This window comes from Canis lupus, chromosome 17, assembly GCF_003254725.2.
Source record: "Canis lupus dingo isolate Sandy chromosome 17, ASM325472v2, whole genome shotgun sequence".
Lineage (NCBI taxonomy): Eukaryota > Metazoa > Chordata > Mammalia > Carnivora > Canidae > Canis > Canis lupus.
In genome coordinates this window covers 28,984,237-29,000,396 of record NC_064259.1, presented here as the reverse complement: position 1 = coordinate 29,000,396, position 16,160 = coordinate 28,984,237, and the positions used below count along the sequence as shown (strand labels likewise).

The following is a 16,160-nucleotide window of genomic DNA, read 5'->3' as shown; positions in this document are numbered from 1 at the left end:
ACAAATAAAACATTCTATTCTATGAGAAGTAGCTTCAAGTTTAAATAAATTTGATGTACTATTTTTGTACTGATTTAATTTCTTACCTCTCTCAAAGAATGCTTTAGTTAAAAAATTAAAAAGAGAGATACTGCAAATAAAACATCCCAAAACAAATGGGTTTCCCTCCTCTGGGTCCAACTATCCTTATATAGAACTGCACTCCTTCCTCAGAAGTTCCTTAGGATCACAATTTTTCTCATTTCTCACCATAAGAGACTTGCTACTCACTTAGTACCAAATCCTTAGTCACTCTTCCTTGCAACATCTCCTTGCATTTCCACCATCCGGGCAGCTAACCATGTGCATTATTTAGCTGCACAAGCATCTGGCCCAGCTCTCAGGATCACACGCTTCCTTCCAGCAGCTGTCCCCCCTCATTTTCACAACCAGAAGCTGCATTCTTCCCCACTTTTCCTTCAGAGACAATAGTAAAATCACTCTGCATCATTGTGATGTTTTGTTTTTTTCTGTGGGGAATAATCACAGGATATGCTTCAATACAAAGAAGATACTAATTGAGGGCAATGAGGTAAAATATTCCTTTGCATTTCTAATATCAGTAATAATGACAAGGTCCATTGCTAAGACCTTAATAGTCATTGTAGCTCTTCTCTTCTGGTGTTCAATGGCAGTTGATTACAGCTCCCTCCTCAAGGCTGGCATGTAGTTCAGGAATCTTATCTTACAGGGCTAAGTTGAAAGAAAAGTGTAGATGTCGATCTAGATGTAGATGTAAAAGTGTTTATGTAGATGTAGAAACATCTAGTGATGTTCTAGAACCATGCTCCATAGTAAGCAGGTGGGATGAGGAGGCAACAGCACTTCACACACACCACATGCCTCAAAATGATGGCTAAAGAGAGTTGCAAAAGTTCCAGAGGGATTCAGTCCTGGCAGCAAAGGAACCAGAGCATAGGCACAGCTGGAAGGCCTCCCCGGGGCCCAGGCCCCCACTGAAACAGGAGAGCTCGGATCTGGCAGGCATCCCAAACCACACTCAGTGTAGCCTTCTGAAAATGACCGAGTTCCAGGAACGGAAGGCTCTCTGCTTTCACCTCCTCAGGTCTGGGAGCAAAACACTGGCATTTGCTCTCCTGGTGGGCAGGATGGCCTAAGAGGGTGAAGGGGCAGGAGTGAGGGACAGAGAGGACCGAGTGAGCCAGAAGAAGAGAGCAGGGACCCCTGCAAGGTACATGCTGGGAAGAGGAAGGGCTGGGTTTAGATGTGGAGAGGAAGTTTTAATATAGCAACATACGGTATTCCCATCTCAGAGCTGGAATCACTCACTGCATTAGAAATGGATGTTGTGGAACATGGAATCAGCTTATTATGAACATACGACTACTTCATAACTATTTGCTGAGTGAGTACAAGCAGGAGGCACTTGGCTGGGTGGGGCTAGGGATTCACAGGGTTCTGGCTCTCAGTTCAGGGAGTTTAGTTGAGGAAGGAGTAGGCTGTATGATCACAAATGAGAACACAGTGGCATGTGAACTATTCAATTTCCTCTCCAGAACACAGAAAGAGCAAACACCACATCAGGACTAACCCTCTCTTTGAAAACCTTAACAGTCAGGGCAGCCTTCGGGACATGCCTTCAAGCCTCCAGAGCCACCTGGGGCCTGAGCTGGTGCTGACACAGCGAGTGTCTTTAAGCATGTGTCCACTTGGACCCTTGTGGGCTGTCAATTCCCAGACCTCTCATCCTTGTCATCAGTGCAAAGTGCAACATCCTCTGGTTTCCTGTCCTCAAGGGAATGGTACATCCTTACTGAGTATTGCTCTGCTTCCCTGGGACTCATTCTCCCATTCAAACCTCTCTGCCTTCCCCAACCTTTCCCTTGCAGACAAACTCGGTATCTGAATATCACCACAAAGCATGCCACTCAAATCTGTTCTGACACTTACCTGGCTCTCTCCCAAATGCTATTTCCTTGCGGCTGTCTTTACTGAGATAGTGAATTCCCCCACACTCGCTCATTCACCTGGGCTGGAAGGGAGGTCAACACTATATCCCCGAAGCTGACACTTTCCTCCCTTATGCAAGCCCTCCCTTTCTGTGGCTCTGTCTCCTCTCCATTTCCTAAGGGGTTTCAGAGAATGCATTTGGACATTAGGACAATCTTAGGTCTGAATTCTGGCCACTAAGGAGCTAGAGGACCTCAGGCAAATTACATCATCTCTCTTAGCTCCACCTGTGCCATATGTAAGCTAGAGATGATTAAAGCACTCAGATCTCCTAGAACTATTCTGTGAACTAAATAAACTGGTATATGAAAAGCACACAGGGTAGTACCTGGAACACAGAAGCGCTCACCACCTGTTAGCTACTTTATATAATAATTTGGAAGGCTTCCATGTCTATGTGGATGAAGCACTTTCAACTCCCTGAGCTTGCCTGATCTTTTGGAATCTGTGTCTTGCACTTCTGCCACTTGTTCCTCAGGCCACAGCCCTCTAAAATCTCTGAGCCAAACACCTCACCTACTGATCACAATGGTTCATGCTCCCGGACCTCCATGCCCATGCTCCCACCACCTGACTCTCAGCTTCTAAGACAGCTGCGCCCCAAACATCTTTCCCTCTTCTCCTCAGCCTGGGTCTCATCCTGACTAACTCCTTAGCAATACAGCCCCAAACCCAGGGTCCACCTGGGCCCTGATCTTCATGACGTCTTTAAACTTCTTGCCCCTTTAACCTCCATCCACATCTGGTCCCTCGACACCAATCCCAAGTTAGCTAAACCCAGAGACCAAACTTGAATGTCTTTCGGAGTCAGGCAGGAATCCTGAAAGCAGAAAGGGCTGTCGTAGACAACTCAAGAAGGTCTATTTATTTTTCATTCCATGATGACATGTACAATGTTGCTACACCTTCCCATTGCTCAAAAGAAGCCATATTTCTACATGAAGCATCCCAGTTTTAAGACATGAATAATTAAAGATAAGAGAAAAAAAGTGAAGCAAAGAAAAAATGTCATGAGATCAAATTCAGCCCCAAGCTTGACAAGTAGCCAAGTGCAAATTGTGCTATCAACCAGCTACCTCCCTGTGCCGTACATATGCCCTAGCCATTCATTGGTGGTTTCTGGAGGAAAGCACACTTGTCTTCTACATCTTCAATACTTAGGTCCCTCCCGTGCCTAATAGTCCTCCATTCACTCCAACAGTCATTTCTTCCACGATGCCTTCTCTGATGAGAGGCCTAAAGATAAATACCTAGTGCTGTGTGTATGTGTGTGTGAAGGTGTGAAGGGAGACTGTGAGTGGGCACAGGCTGTCAGGCATCTATCAGGCATGGGGGAACAGGGAGGGGAGGTCAGGACATTCCAGGAAGAGGAAGAACTTACTCAAATTTGCAGAGGCAAGAAAGAGTATAATGTATATAGGTTGGAGCAAATGGCTCAGCCCACTAGAAGCACAGTATGTGTTGGGAAGGGGCTTGGGGGATATACTGTAAGGGGACCTGCTGGGGACATAGCTAGGGAAGTAGCCCAGGGCTGGGTAAGAGGGGACCTCATGTACCATACTATGAAGCATCTTTAATTGAAAACAATAGGAAAGTAATAAACCATCTTAAACAAGTGATGTAGTCCTGAAAAGGGGTGGCTCTCTGAGGGGGGAAAAAAATCAACATTGTCATGAATTCCATTTTTCTTGAATCATAAAGAAAGACGGGGATTAGTGATATTGTTTTAAGCTGGAAGTCACATGAAAAGTTTAAAAATCAATGACCACAACAGCCTAGAATGCCTTTCCTCTTTCTCCAGCTGCTGAACTCTGACTCATTCTTAAAGATTCAGCTCAAAAGTCAAATCAGAATTAGTATCTCTTTGCTCTATGAGCGGATTTTTTGCACACTTCTATTGCTAAAGCATGCAGCACTTTGAAATATAATGATTTATACGTGTTTGCCTTCCCTTTAGACTATAAGCTCCTTAACATTTGTGTTTGTCTCATTCCCACCAGGTAGCACAATGTCCACACTTGATAAACACTCAAATGTTCATTCCCTGAACAGACCAAAACCACTAAGAGGTTTTGATGCTAGGACCTGCCACAGATCAACTACCTATAAACTTACTTAAAAGCAATTATTGAGTATTTATTTACCTGTGCTCAGCACTAGTGTGAAAGAGATATTGAAGGTGCACCCTTGCCCTTGAAAAGCACACAATCTAATGTCTCAGGAAGTGTCATGGAGAGTCTTCAGGAGTCCATGACCTAGCTATGGCAATCAAAGTACTTGATCATAGCACCAGTCATGACCTACAACTTCTTTCCTTTTCAAACAAACACACACACACACATACACACACATCCTGGCAAAGTCAGGAAAGGGCAATTTAAGATTCACTTATCTGCGTGATACATTCACAGATTAAGTGAGCATCTAGTTCTAGAGAAACAAGCTGTCTTTGCCTTCACGTTACCTGCAGTTAAGCAGTAAATGTCTACTGCAAATGTAATCCCCAACTCTCTAGACCCAACGGTGTCTACACAATGAGCAGCACTGTCACTTACATCTTATAGACAGGCGCAGATGAACAGTAAAATACACTGTCCCTGAAATCTGTGGTTGCTTTGGGCATTTCCAGGAGGAGAATTTCTGACATTTTAGATTTGCTTATTCATTACGTGAATAACATCACAAAATATTTTCGCAAAGCCGCCTGGAGCTGTTCTATTTGCCTGTGTCATGATGATGATAATGTCAAATGAAAGTGGGTGGGAAGAGTCCTCTGAAGGTCAATAGGATCTGTGCAGTGGAGTCTACTTGACAACTTCACAGACAGTCTTACGGAACTCAGCTGAGTTATGTTCTTTCAGCGAGATGGCCAGGTATTGAATGTCTGGTGATGGCCAGGCCCACTCAGACCAAACTGTAGCCACTCAAAGAGAGCCTTAAACTTTGTTTCAGGACTTAAACCAATACAAAAGATGACTAGATACTGGCCATTTTCATGGTCAAACACAACAGGCATAAAGCACTAGCATAGGAAGAATAGAGCTTACACATCTGAAGTGAATTATTGACAAATTAAACTCTCTACTATGGAGATAGTTCATCTCCATGGACAAGGGCTTTACTTCTAGGAAAGCATATTTTCTTCAATCTGGGGCTAAGTCCAATAATAACATGGAATTCCTAAAATTATTTTGTTTTAAAAACATCAGAGTTTAATATAGACTCTGGCTTTTTTAGTTATGAGTTGACTTGCTCTTTTGGGCCAAAAATCACTGTGGCAGAGGGCAACAGAATAGATGTTCTTTTCTTGGTTGAGAAAGAAGGACTTCAAATATATTTCCACATTTTTTTCTGGATGTGTTTAAAAACAGAGAGAATGCTACCATGATAGCATGTCAAGAGTCAGGAATGTTTTAAATCTGTGCTATGCTAATGCATATTTTACATATTGTATAATTTAATTTTATAAATTCTCTAAAAGCAGCTGGATAAATTACCCAAATTCAAGTGAACATCCAAAAAGGGAACTGAATTAGAGAAATCTGTCCTAGACTAATCTTACCAAGAAAAAAAAATGTTATTAGATGCCATCTTCTTTGAGACAATGTTTTGGGAACGGATGGATATGATCATTAATTACAAGGCTCTTAATTTGATGAAGTCCTTTTGAAAGTGCCTATTTGGGGACAACTTCCACTGGATAGCTAGATGTGATACAACCAATATTAATTACCTAGCCCAATGTTAAAAGCATATGCATCTATAATAAATATTATTTGATGATCTAAAGAACACTAAGAACTGGAGAGTGCTCCCTGAGCTTTGAAGGAACCTATCAGTTCCAAGCCACTCTCAGGAAGTTTCTGACTTTGACACCTGTGTTTGGTTGGGCTGATGTTTTCTGTTGAGAGTCTTACCCTCTGTGTTCTTAGTGCTTGTATAACCCCTACCCCCCACAATACCATCCTCAAGGCTTCCAGGCTCAATGCAGAATGACAGACAGACTGAGGCTCTGGAGACAATTGGCTGAGGAGCTCTGGAAAGTTCAACCACCCAAACGTTAGTACGTTAGCCAAAGGAAGCTAAAGGACTCCTGACACTGTCACTCCAAACTATTACTCAGAAGTGGACGGACTGATAATTTTTCATATCCCTCCCTATTTGCCTATAGCTTTAAATATTGAGATCATATAGTTCTCACGTCACTGGGAGTGGTAGAAGCGGATATCTGTGTGTGTTCCCTACTTACTACCTTGCAAAAGTCTGGAACATTTTTGTGAAACTGGCAGAGCTGACATTTGTAAGGTGTTGAGTTCCTTCAAACCTTGGCCATATCTTATTCATCACCATGCCCCACACTAGACCAAGCCCAGTGTTCTCAGTCTTCCATGAGGCCTTCAGTGATCTTTGACATCTGACATTTTCAAAGCTGCACTTTGTTTTTACAAACTGTAGCTTTGTGGTTAAATTAGTTTTTATTGAACTCAAGTGCTTCTGAAGGGAAGGGACAACCTGCCAAAGTCTCTATCCTGACAGCCTTGTCTGGTGTAGTCAATATCAGGCTGTGAATTCTGGAACCCCAGAAAGAAAGCTCCTTCTCTAAGAAGCTCATCCTAAGAAACAGTGTGACAATGTCCTAAGATTCTGTTATCATAACGTAGCACCAACAAGATAGATTTTTCTATTCCTTTTTTTAAAAGATTTTATTTATTTGAGAGAGAGAAACCATGCACATAAGAGGGGTGAGGGACAGAGGGAGAAGCAGGGAGCCTGCTGGCAGGGAGCCTGATGTAGGGCTCGATCCCAAGACCCTGAGATCATGACCTGAGCTAAAGGCAGACGCTTAACCGACTGAGTCATCCAGGCACCTCAAGATGGATTTTTCTTGAGAGTACGGAGAAACCAAGATTGATGAATGGGAGCTAAGCATTCTAGAGTTTCAACGTATAGCAGCTGAATACAAACATGCAGATGTTACAGTGAAAGTAAAGGAACTTTATGACTTTTGTTCTGGTCATGGGCTGTGTTATCTGATGTATCCTTCAGATTCAATGGGGTTGGCATCCTTTTATCTTATTTCCTTTCCTGGAATTGCAGTATTTCAAGCTGTTATGATATGACAGGGTATGAGTGGGAAATTGTCTTCTAAGGTCAGTGTCTTATAAGAAAGAAATAAAACTGAGGATCAAACAAAGAAAAGGGAACTTAATTCAGTAGATCCTTTATTTTAAGAGTCATAGAAAGAAATGATCCATTCATAATCCAGAATAGAGAATCTAATGCTCTTCCACCCATATAATGCTGGGTGTGGGTGTCTATGTGTATATACAATATAGAATAAAATACAGAGACATGCAGTAAGAACATGGGGGAGCTGAATAAAGAGTGACAGAACAAAGATAAAACCTCAGGGAAAGTCAAGTAGTAGATAAAACCTCAAAGAAACAAGTACAAACATGGTCTGGGAGCCAGTAAGCAGCCACACACAGGTTGTAGTTCTTGCCGGTGAGTGTGCTGGGGGTAGGAGGACACATCATATCCTCAAGGCAGGCTGACAGGCAGAGATGTCCATCTTCCAATTTAATGAAGTAAGCCCTTTTTTTATGGAGTCAGCCTTTGACTGAATCAGTTTCCAATCCTGCTACATAAGGGACTATTTACAGATGTTTTTTAAAAAAAGTAACTAGCAGTATTCCATTAGCCACTAATTTACTTTATTGGATTATCACCCAGCTTTCACAACTGAACCAGTCTGATTACCCTGATTTAAATCACTAGTCTTATAAGTTTATTTCATTTTGCCTTTCCTAAGTCTTTTTTTTTTTAGAAAATGAAAAAAGTAAACAAAATTCTTCTATGACTTCATTTAGACTTTCTTCCCTTCCTATGACCATGCAAACTCTTATTTCTTTCCCATTACCTGGAGTCCAGGAATTTTCTATAATGTTCCTTCTTTCTCACCCGGGAGTGTCCTAGCACCAGTGGCTTGGGTTCTTTCCCCTCTAAAGGGCTTAGGAAAGTCAGAGAATTTAAAGATAGAAGTTACTTCTCAGATCATCAAATCCCTCTTTCCCGTTTTCTCTCAGAGAACACAGACCCAGATGGTATGAGAGCCTTGCTCAAATTCATGCAGAAGTGGGCCTGGATTCTAGCACGAAACCTTCGGGTGTGTACTCTCTTTACAGGGCACTAGGTGACATGTGGGTAAGTATTCCTTAACTGTTGGACAGTTTACTCATGTGCACACATCTGCTCCCAGACTATCACAACAAAGGGAAGTATAGGACATGGTATGTTGGGTCTCCTAAGTGGTAGGACCAGGGACAGGTGGGTGGGGAGTGAGCTTAGGGCCACAGGGGACAGTGAGCCTAGTGGTTTGTGTTCATACAACCTGGCTCTACCACTCACCAAGCAGGACCCATCCTAGCTCACCAAGTTTCATCTCTAAAACAGGAGAACCATACAACCTGTCAGCTGAGGAGGAGCACTATGATTCGAATTTGTCAACATTGCCAGTGGAACCACACTTGGAATATAATGTGCTCAAGATATTCTACTAAACTTTTTGGTAAAAACCAAAGTCACATATTAGTCAACATTTGGCCTAACAATTTAAAATTTTTGATTACTTTGGATAAGTAAAAAAAAAAGTTTAAAATACTTCAAAATCTTCATTTAAAAATAAAACAGGTTTTTCAGTGTAGTGTCTCAGAAAGCAGAGATATAAATGTTCCGGATATAGGTTCTGGAAGGGAGTCAGACCTGTTAGTCAGAAAGACGCTGGAGCCAGGAGGGAGCTTGGGAACCTGGCTGGCTGCACCGTGTACAACCCAGGAAAAACCTTATTTTAAGTTTGAACATCATAAACAATGACTTCATTGATTTTCACCTCAAAATAACCAGATTGGACTTTTCTCAATAACTTTTAAGGAATGCCTATTTACAGACAGAAATTGATCACAGAATGGTTTCAGAACGAAACCTTTGGGACAAATCTCATTAAAATGAATTTCAAAAAGGTGACTGTCAGTAATACATTACATTCGTCTTCTTAATAAAAATATGGAAGTAGTTAAAAAACAAATTAAAGGCATAAGGGTACTGAAAAACTCATTTGACTTATAGTGAGAGGAAATAAGGTTGGTGGTATTAGAGTCTAGATTTTTAACTAGTTAATGTCTGCCCTATAAGCCTGTATCTAAAAAGATATGAAAAACTATAGAGGCAATGGGAAGCCGCTGTAAAATCAGGCACATAACAAAGAGAGAGAAGTGTAGAAAAAAAAATTGTGATCTAGGAGCCATCTTCTTGAGAAACAGCCCAATTGCCTGGAGGTTTGGACTGGCTGACACAGGGGAATGTGGGATGCACAGAGCTACATCCCAGGCTGGACCTATCCTCCACCTACACGTGGTAGGTCCATTTCTCTCAGGCAACCATTATATAACCAACCATTATAGAGGAGTATTTTTGTGCAACATCTCTGAATGCTTTGTGTTTGTTTTTAAAATTGACCTGGTTTCACCAGGCAGATCTTGTGGCATTCAAAAATGACATTCCCTGTTAAACCAAGTTTAACTAGGTAGTCACAACTTTAAGGAGAGGAGTTAAAAATAATGGTAAGCTACATGATGCCCAAGGTGAGGTGGTGCCCAGAGGCTCCTACATCACATGTCTACTCCCAGAGGAAGTGTCCAGTGGCAGGCCAGAAAGGTAGCTGCTGACGGGAAAAAGCTTGGCTACAGGTTACCTGAACTACAGCTGAAGATGCAGAACCCCAGGCTCGGAAGGACATTAGTCTTTGGAAAAAAATCCCATAGCCGCAGCAAGCATTCCACCAAATATCTACAAGCAGAGAATGAAATCTGAAGGGTACCTCTTTGGTCAAATATATATTACGGTAGATTAAAAATGGCCACAAATTCGTTGTAGCTTCTCTCATCAAGAGGTGGAATCTACTGCTAACTAACTCTTTGAATCAGAAGCCGCCCTATAACTTGCTTAGACCAACAGAACGTGGTGGAAGTGAAGCTGTGTGACTTCTGTGTCCCGGTTTGTCAAGACTTTGCTACTTCTCTCGCTTCTGCCACTACCAGGAGGAGGCCAGGATGAAAGACCCCACAGGGGGTGACTAGGCCCTTCCAGTCATCCTGACTGAGTTCCCAGACATGGGAGTGACTCCACTGTTGACCACCCAGCTCCAGACAACCTGCTTGTTATGAAACAATGAGTAACACCCATCTATGCATATTTTGTTAATGGGTATGATGCTGAAATAAATACATACATTGGTGAAACATAAATTCATAATCATTGATGTATTTTCTGGGCAATAGCAAAACACCATTATCCATAAAACCTGCAGTGGAGAGGACAAGGCTGGATTGAAGACTTGGACCCCAGCTCTGATCCTTATGCCAAAGAACACTTAGGATTTTGCACAAGTCACCTGTTCTCTCAGCCTCTGTTTTCGTATCTATAAATTCCTCATGGAATCAGAATGATAAAATGAGAACAAATGTGGAAAAGGTTTGTAAACAGCAGGGCACATTACACAGTTAAGCTACCCTTGTTATTGCCACCTTCACCGTTACTTAAATTCCTTGTCCTTCCCTATAAAGACACCATTTGAATCAATGTATCTGACATAACTTCCTCTGTTGTTAAGTCTCCTTTTGCATAGAGGCATTTGTATGTACACATGTACACAGAGCTTTCCAAAGACCACAGGTGTCCTGAGCCCCGTGGACAGTCCTGGTTTTCCTTTCTGCCATCATTGAACATTTTAGGCCCCCAGCCGCTAATTCCCATTCCTTTTCACTGTCTCCTGAAAGGTGTGATGAGCTCACATCCTACTCCAGTGCCAAAGGAAGAGAAAAGGGTGAAAAGAATTGGCAGGGTGCTTGGAAACCTAAAACCTAGCTGAGGAAGGAAGAATTAAAAATGGTCAAGAGTTAATTATATCATATGTAAGAATGATGTCAAAATGGGATGAAGTTCAGGAAAAGCCAGCAGAAGACGGGAAGATGAAGGATGGGCCATTAAGGAAAAACAGAGACGCAGCAAGCAAAGGAGTAAGCTGTATGTGGAAAGGGCAGAGGTAAGGTAAGGGTTTGTCAGGAACAAAACAGGAAAGAGATTTCCGTGCAAAGAGGAAAGAGATATCTGTGCACGATGAGGACATCTAGAGGGTAGTGTCTGTCACTTGCAGGGGCTTGATTAATGCTTGACGAATGAATGACCAAAAACAGACAACTCAAAAGAAAATTCACAAACTGCGCAAGGACCCACACAGAGGGATCCCTGGGTGGCGCAGCGGTTTAGCACCTGCCTTTGACCCAGGGCACGATCCTGGAGACCTGGGATCGAGTCCCACGTCGGGCTCCCGGTGCATGGAGCCTGCTTCTCCCTCTGCCTGTGTCTCTGCCTCTCTCTCTCTCTCTCTCTCTCTCTCTCTGTGTGACTATCATAAATAAATTAAAAAAAAAAAAAAAAAAAAAAAAGGACCCACACAGAAATAGGGCAGTTAGGGGCTCCAGTGGTAGAACAGCCTTCACAGGGAAAGAGAGAGAGAGAGAGAGGAATTTGTTCCTCAAGACGAGAGAGAACAAGTCCACAAGCTCCCTTCCTTGCCTTTGGAAGTCCAATAGATCCTTACAAAAAAGGGGCTGTTAAGGTAAATAAATCACTACTGGTATTTTACCTTCACCCTAACTGTAAAGGGCTTTCCCCTTGAATTCTTCACATGATTGGTTTTGATCTGAAATGGCTCTAAGTTCTTAAAAATGTTCTTTATAAATACGCTGGTAAATATCAAATAATTGTAACAGAATTTTATGTATTCTACAATGCTCTTCTTTCCACCTACACACCATGCTCTTAAAGACATAAATCACACAAAAGAATGAAAGTTTTTTCTCTCAAAATACCGTTATTACTCCATATTGGGCTCTCTCCTTATTTCCACTTTTGCATGATTGTTTGGATTTTTATTCTTTTGCCAAAGTATGACCTATCATCCTCCTTAATAAGTGGGAACCCACTTAATATGCTAACCTAGGCTTAGCCACGGTCTGAACATATTCTGCATTAACCCCTTCATTCAGTATTAATGCATATATACAGAGGAAAAGAAATAAGACACAATTCCTCTAGAAATGTCCTTTAGGTGGTGAGACAAGACTATGCATGTAACAGTTAAATAACAATGCAAGGAAATATGTGATTAATTGGCAACACAGAAAAGAATATGTTAGAAGTTCCTAGGGAGTAGGATGGGTGTTGGTTGAAGCATGAAGACCTTTTGGATAAAGTGGAATTTAATTGGAGTCCTGCAGGGTGAACAATATTAGAAAAGGTGGAAGGGAGAGATAAAGGCTTTGAGAGGTGACCTTGGTGCTTGGAATGGAGAGTTTCTATAGTACTGAGAAGTGGGCCATAAAGAAGGGGGTGGAGAAAAATCACAAGGTTTTTAAAGTGAGACAAGGATTAGTATTACCACCCAATGGTAGGAGGATAACAGGAAACTAAAAATATTCATTTTTTTTCTTCTTCAACAAATAAATCAACATGGCTTAGAGTGGGCTTACTCATTCCTTCTTCCATTCATTCATTCATTCATTCATTCATCCACAGATATAGGTAGACATATTACAGCAATTCCTATTCTAGTTACTGGAGGCTACAAAATACTCCCTTCCCTTGAAAACCACACAGAGTAGGAAATATTGACCAAAAAAAATCAATGATTTCAATTTGTTATAAAAAGTGCTTAAAGAGATCCATGGGCATTTGTTTACGAGCAGGAGAGAAGGACACCTAAGTCATCCTCAGGGCGTAAAACTGAGAACACTTCAAAGAGAAGGAAATGCAGTCCTGAAAGGGTAACAGAGGTCGTAGGAGGGGAAGGCCCTCAAGAAAGTCATCAGAAGGGCAGCCTGGGTGGCTCAGAGGTTTAGTGCTGCCTTCAGCCCAGGGTGTGATCCTGGAGACCCGGGATCGAGTCCCACGTCAGGCTCCCTGCATTGAGCCTGCTTCTCCCTCTGCCTGTGTTTCTGCCTCTCTCTCTCTCTGTGTCTCTCATGAATAAATAAATAAGTTTAAAAAAAAAGGAAAGTCATCGGCAGCCACAAGGGCTCTGAGTGAGTGTGAGCGTGGGCCCCTGTGAACATGAGTGTGAGCAAGCAGCAAGCACAGGGACGGTCTCATCCAGGTGGGAGCACAGGATGGATGTGGAGAAGGGGCCGAGAGTGCACATGGGTCATGGACTACCAGAAACATGGGAAACTAAAGGGCTGTGAGAACTTATACCTTCCGTGCAAACAATTCACAGTGGGATTCTGAATGACTTCCTTCTCTGTTTTACAATTTCTTCATTAGAGGCATCTTTAGCTGCCTGATCATTTAGTCCTGAATGTCAAAGTCAAAATTATGTCAACACCAAAATAACCATCTTAAAGTTTATGTTTACAAGACTCACAGAAGCTTGGGGAAAAAACGGAAGACATCTAGTTGAACCTCCTCTCCAATGTAACATTTCTTCTAAGCATTCCTGGCAGGTGGCCATCCAGACGGAAAGAAATCTCTCCAGCTCCGGGGAGCTCAGGAAGCAGCCCAATTCATCACTGTACATCATTAGTTGTGAGAATTTTTTTTCCTTAAGCCGAGATTAAATATGTCTTCCAGTAGCTTTTACCCATCTCGACCCCCTAGAGGGACTAAAAAATCGCCTACTGTGCCTCCTACGTGCAGATGGTGCCATGTTAATGTTTATAACAGTAACTTGAGAACTGTCCCTTTCCCTCACTAAAGGACTTGTTAATTAACCACCAGCTTAGTTTCGATTAATTAGATTCTGTAATGCAATGTGCCACCTTCCTTTTCATGAAGACCTTGAAGGGACATCTGTTACAGCTAGTAGCACTCCCTCTTTTTCCATTACTAATTGGTAATACCTTATGTTTGCACAGTGCTTCACCCTTTCCAAGTATCTTCACATACATTATCACATTGTAATACCATAAGAAGGCGCTGCACCACGGTTGGTATGTTACCTTCACAAAAATCTTTGTATCTGCTTCATGATATAGTATAAAGCACAAGATGAGTGGTGTAAATTATATCTGAAAGACTCCTAGAGCTTCGGACAGGACAAAGGTTAGGGAAAAGGTAATGTATTTTAAGAGAAGAAAAGACAAGTAATTATCAAAACACACTCTGGATGTCTCCTCCATAACTGGCACTTACCTACAGACCATATATATTCCTGTTTTATCTGGCCATCTATAAAATCACAACTACTCCTAAAACAAACACAAATGGGAGGTTCCCACCATGAGACTGGGACTGGGATAGGCAGAGGTTAGAAAGGGAGCAAAAGGAGGCACCATTTCAACCATGGATGTTAAATGCAGAGCAGAGTAGAAAGAAATGAACTGATCTAGTCAAAACGATGCCTTAGTGGCCTGGGAAAGATGGAGGAGAGATCATGGCAGGGAAGAGGGGAGGGCATCTTACCAGGAGAAACAGAATATAAGCTCTGTATTCCAAGCACAGTCTTCCCCACTGCCATGCACAGAGGGCCAGCTCCATGGTGGTGCTCTGAAGACTGTCAAGGACAAGCCCTGGAGATCCTCATACTCTGGAGTGAACCTGGTCTTATAGGGCTAAGTGGATGTCCTACTACTATGACACAAATGACAACATTTCCCCTCATCAGGCCAAAGACAGCTGTGTTTATTCTTCTGGAAGGCATCAAAAGCATTTAGACTCCTCTTTGCCTCAGCAAGTAACAAGTGTGGGTAACTGTGTGACTGCAAACGTTAAGGATCTGTCAGGAGCACTTCCATGAGGGGTGCAATGTCTCATCCCATGGGACACAATGGTTAAGCAGCTCTAAGACTCACTGTGGAGGATCAACTGACATGCCTACCATGGTCAATACCTGGCTGCCTCCCTGGCTACATCATGAGGGACATACTCGCCTGCACGGTTCCCAGTCTATGGAAGTGCACAGGCACCTCAGTAAAGAAGAATCTGTAAGGCTTTAGTGACTTCACCTGATGACACCTGGCTTTGATCCAAGGAACCGTACATGTAAATACCAAGTCCCAGTAACGGTTCAGATTTCTCCACAGACACAGGAGAATTTCAGATTTCCCTGAGACTTGGGGAAAACACACAGCATGCCTGAAACTGTACTAACACACAGGACCAAGGAGGAAAGTTGATGAGCTGATGACAAACCAACCTTGTTGGCAGGGTGCAGCAACCGTCCGCCGTGAGTCTGACTTGAGTCTCGTAGCTGTCCAGAGGGCACACGGCCTGCTGAACGGAGGGGCACTCCACGGTGCTGCAGTCCACGCTGAAAACTGACAGAGGCAAACAGAGGCATCATTTACGGTCACATTCATTTGCATTTTGAGTCTCAAAATGAAACACCGGCACTTCGCGTCGGTCTGCAGTTTCCTTGCGTCCCAGAGCCCTCTCCTAGAACATTTTTATTTCAGCCAACATTACAGGACTGCAATATGTCCCACAGCTGTGCCAGGAAGGCAGGGTACAGAACATCAAGGAGTGAGGATGAAGCGCAGGGAAGGAGCGACACCAGTGGTGGTTACGGGGCTAGGGAGAGTCAGCCAGAGGTGCTTCTGGTGGAACAGGGCAAGAAATGGTCAAGGGATGGTTTTGCTTGAGGCATTTATCTAGCAGTTAGGAAATAAAACGAACAATACTCTGACCAATGGTTAGAAACTTGCAAAGAGGAAAATCACTATCATCTAGATCTGTTCGCAGACCAAATCAGAAATGCCACAAGAACAAGGATGTTACAAATAATATAGAGCAAGAAATAGCCGGGACAGGACAACAAATCAAATGTAGCAAAGAAGGTGAGTGAACAGTCCAAGAAGACTCAGCACATGCTCTCAAAGTCAGCGGGATGGATGGTGAGAAGCTAGCAGGGAGAAAGACTGGGGCGGAGAATTTCATTACAACACATCTGGCGTTTTGATGCATATATTTATCTAAAAATAACGCTCTGTTCACATATGATGATTGTTTTTAAATGTAATAAAGTGATTGCTGTGTCTACAAGTAAGGGCTCTGAACTCCTCTGGGGGAATGAAGCACGTAGCTATATTATCATAAAT

General features: G+C 42.6%; 1 protein-coding gene across 3 annotated transcripts in view; it reads right to left on the bottom strand.

The window, feature by feature from the left end:
• The window catches only part of CRIM1 (cysteine rich transmembrane BMP regulator 1), a 184,606-nt gene that overhangs the window by 84,591 nt on the left and 83,855 nt on the right, over positions 1-16,160 (bottom strand). For all 3 annotated transcript variants that reach the window (XM_025454191.3, XM_025454192.3, XM_035700380.2), the window contains one exon: positions 15,260-15,380. In XM_025454191.3, the coding sequence (XP_025309976.1) occupies positions 15,260-15,380 (121 nt within the window). The remainder of the gene's footprint in view (positions 1-15,259; positions 15,381-16,160) is intronic.